Source organism: Calypte anna, chromosome 27 (assembly GCF_003957555.1).
Source record: "Calypte anna isolate BGI_N300 chromosome 27, bCalAnn1_v1.p, whole genome shotgun sequence".
NCBI classification, from domain to species: Eukaryota; Metazoa; Chordata; class Aves; order Apodiformes; family Trochilidae; genus Calypte; species Calypte anna.
This window is the reverse complement of record NC_044272.1, coordinates 5,457,988-5,461,270: the sequence shown is the minus strand read 5'-3', so window position 1 is coordinate 5,461,270 and position 3,283 is coordinate 5,457,988. Positions and strand designations below refer to the sequence as shown.

Here is a 3,283-nt window from a genome sequence, read left to right as displayed (position 1 = left end):
CTGCTGGACTTCCTGCCTGCCTGCCCCCGAGAGGGAAAGGCACAGCAGGTCCTTCTCCTGATAGGACTCAGCAGGTGCTCACAGCCAGGGGAGCAGAAAACAAGAGAGAAAAGGGAGAGAGAAACAGGCAACTTAGACAAGGGCCATGTTTTCAGGGGGCCCAGGAGCACCTCTTCCTGCCTTCCTTTGCAGGTGGAGTCGTGGGTGTTCAGCCCCTCTGACAGCCATGGCCAGGATCTCCGTGCTCAGTCCATTAGCATCTTGTGGGTTCCTGGGGGCCCTCCTGCAGAGCCGCTGGTGGCAGCTTTAGCAAATCCTGCCACAGTAGCGGTTGCCGAAGCAGGAGAGGTCCACACCCCCGGAGTTGATGGGCACTCCGTTTGAGCTGAGGATGCTGCCAACGGCAGCAGAGGTGGAGGAGCCCACGACGGTGTTCTGTGGGAAGGAGCTGAGGATGGGTCCGGGCAGGGTCACCACCACGGGGGAGGGCTCAATGACAACGGTGGAGCTCTGGCACTGCCTGACACAGGGCTCATTGCAGCTGTTGGCCAGCGGGGTCGGGCCGCAGGACTGGCCGCAGGGCAGGCAGGGCTGGTAGCAGGGCTGGCAGGACATGTTGTGAGGCTGGAGGTGCACCTGGGAGAGAAGGCAGTGAGCAGGAATGGAGGGACCTGGTAAGGAGCTACCTGTGTGCCCGCCACGAGGGACCCAAGGCACGTTCTCAGAAGGGAGCTGGAGGCTGTGCAGGGAGGCCCACATGCCCCTTGCTCATCTATCTCCCCGGGCACCATGCAGCAAGAAGGTCCATGCACAGGAAAGCTCTTTCCTCCCCAAGAGCCCAAGAGTCCCCTCAGCCCACACCCAGACCTTCTTTCACCACCCCCACCTCCTCCGTGCTTCCCCTCCCAGCACAGGCAGCCCCAAGCCCTGGGGTACGACAGAGCTTCCAACTCACTTGCTTCCAAAGGAGTAGAAGTGAAGTGGATGAGAGAGTGAGGAGCTGGGATGGCTTTTATACTGCTCCTGCACTGCCCCAGGTCCAGAGGAAGCCTCTGTGGCAGTAATAATAATTTTCTGAGAAGCTCATCTGAAATGCAAAATATCCCAGCTAATGACACGGGCTCTCTTTTGGCTTCCTGCACAGCTGCCTTCTCATTTTCTTATTTGGCTGCCCTCACTCCCCATTGAAGTCTCCATTTTAGTTCTGATTGGGAAGCCGAAGGATTCCTTGGGTGGGAGCTCATTGGTGCCAGCAAAGGATGATTCCCAAGTGCCAGGAGGTGTCGCGTGCAGGCCTGGGGCGCTCACGTGTGCCTCATTGCATCCCCATTACCATGAAGGGCTTTGCTGCTCCCACCTTGCAATCCTCTTCTTAGTTTGAAATGTCTTGTGAGAGGGACAAAGTGGTCTGTACCCTTTCATCCACCCTGTAAGCTTTCTCTGATATTCTCTTTCCATCAGAGAGAAATTGCTTCCTTTAGCTTACACTGGGGTGTAAGCTAGGGTGCCTCTCTATTCAGTGGCATTTCTTTTTCAGTTTGGCTGCCTCTGCTCTCTGGGCTCTCTCTGGTGGTCTCTTACCATCATTAAGACTATTACTATGTCTACAACCTTTTCCAGGCCTGACCTGCTAATGTTCTCTGTGTTCCCTCAGGTATGTCCACACTTCTTCATGTGTAGGCAGTGTGCTTGCTTACTTGCATTTTTGTGCAAGGACATTCAACAGAGGCATGAGGTAAAGCTGCAAATGTGCCCAAGCCCAGAAGATATTGCTCTGACAGCTTATGGAGTCTTTGTTCTTGAAGATACTCAAGACTACAATGGGATATGTCTTGATCAACCTGCTCTTCCTGTTTCTGATATGAGCTGGAGGTTTGGACCTGACCATGTCTAAAAGCACCTTCCAAACAAAATGTTCCAGAGTTTTGGGTCTCAGTGACCATCCACTCATTTCTTATAAAGCTTGGGATGCCAGCACAATTCCCATTCATGGTGAGGACAAGCTTCTTTGTCAGCTCTGTGATCCAGCTCTCCACCCTAGCTCTCTCTGCTTGCTTTCATGGCCTAAAATCCATCTGCTGAGCATGGACCAGACCCAAGAGTCTCAAGTGTCCTGAAAGGTAATTTCTGTGCCTTTGCTGTAGCAGATCTGAGGGCTGCACCAGGCTCTCCCCTTTTTGCCTCTGTTGACACTCACCCAACATTTGCCACACCACAGCCCCAGGGTCACTCACTATTTGTTGGAGGTACTGCCCATTCTGTCCTGTCATGGGAACTGCTGGACTGGTGTGCTCCTTGACTCCAACAGTACCACTAATGCCCAGGTGTGTGACCTGACCTTTTGGGGCTCCTGTGGGGTGATGATTCTGCTCTCCACCAGTTCAGCAGATTTGAGGAGATGCAAGGCACTTGACACTTAGCTGTTCCTGTGCTGATCTTAGGGCCATGCTCCCTGATCTTCATCCATCTCACTACCCATCTCACTACCAGCATCTCTTATGACAGAGCAGTGTCCTTCATGAGTAGTGCTGGTGCTGCTTCTTCTCAAGCCACTGATTTGAGCCTGAAAAAATACCAGGTGAGGAAAGTGGAAAGCAAGTTTCAAAGACAGTGGCATTCACTGGGATGTGAAAGGATGGTGAAAGGCCTAGGAGCACCCAAGTAGGGATTCTTTGTGGAACAGGGCAGGTGGGATGGGAAAGAAGGTGATGCAAGGAGAGTGGAGAAGGATTCATACTATCAGAGAGGAAAAGGCTACTGAAGTAAAGGGAATATGTAGTCTTGTTTTGATCAGTGTCTTTCATTAATTGCTTTCTGTCCACAGGGACCCATTGGCTTTTCTTGACACAATGCTCACATATAGCATCTGTGCATGGAATGATTCCAAGGAAACCATAATTGGCACACTACATGTGTGATTGCCTTGATGACAGTGGACGGGGCGTCTGTGGTGAATCAATGGCTTCTCTGGAGGTACAATGTTGTGCAACCTTCATTCTTCATTGGGACTCAGTTCTTGGTGGTCAGACTCTGTGGGCACCTTACATTACATTCCATGGGACCAGTTGGTGAGCAAAGTCCATCTCAGTACAAAGGACTAGTTACAGGGGAAGAGATCATAGGTTCACGGAATGCTTAGGGTTGGAAGGCACTTTAGAGATGATCAAGATCCAACTTCTACAGGGCCTGGGACACCCATCACTAGATCAGGTTGCTCAAAGCCCCATCTACCTGTCCAGGAAATCATCCAGGGAGGGGCCATTCAAAGATGACCAGAGACATG

At 52.0% G+C, this 3,283-nt stretch overlaps 1 protein-coding gene across 1 annotated transcript; it reads right to left on the bottom strand.

Annotated features, from left to right (window-relative positions):
- Positions 1-306: 306 nt before the first annotated feature.
- On the bottom strand, positions 307-1,587 carry LOC115599756 (feather keratin Cos1-1/Cos1-3/Cos2-1-like). Its single transcript, XM_030465768.1, has 3 exons — positions 1,582-1,587; positions 974-1,052; positions 307-656 (listed from the first exon to the last, which is right to left on the bottom strand). The coding sequence occupies exons 1-3, from the start codon at positions 1,585-1,587 to the stop codon at positions 307-309; spliced, it is 435 nt and encodes a 144-aa protein (XP_030321628.1).
- Positions 1,588-3,283: the final 1,696 nt, after the last annotated feature.

Excerpts from the sequence above, each read along its gene's own strand:
- LOC115599756 (XM_030465768.1), bottom strand. Across the intron at positions 657-973 it reads CTCTCTCATCCACTTCACTT|CTCACTGCCTTCTCTCCCAG; the intron begins CTACTCCTTTGG and ends CCTCCATTCCTG.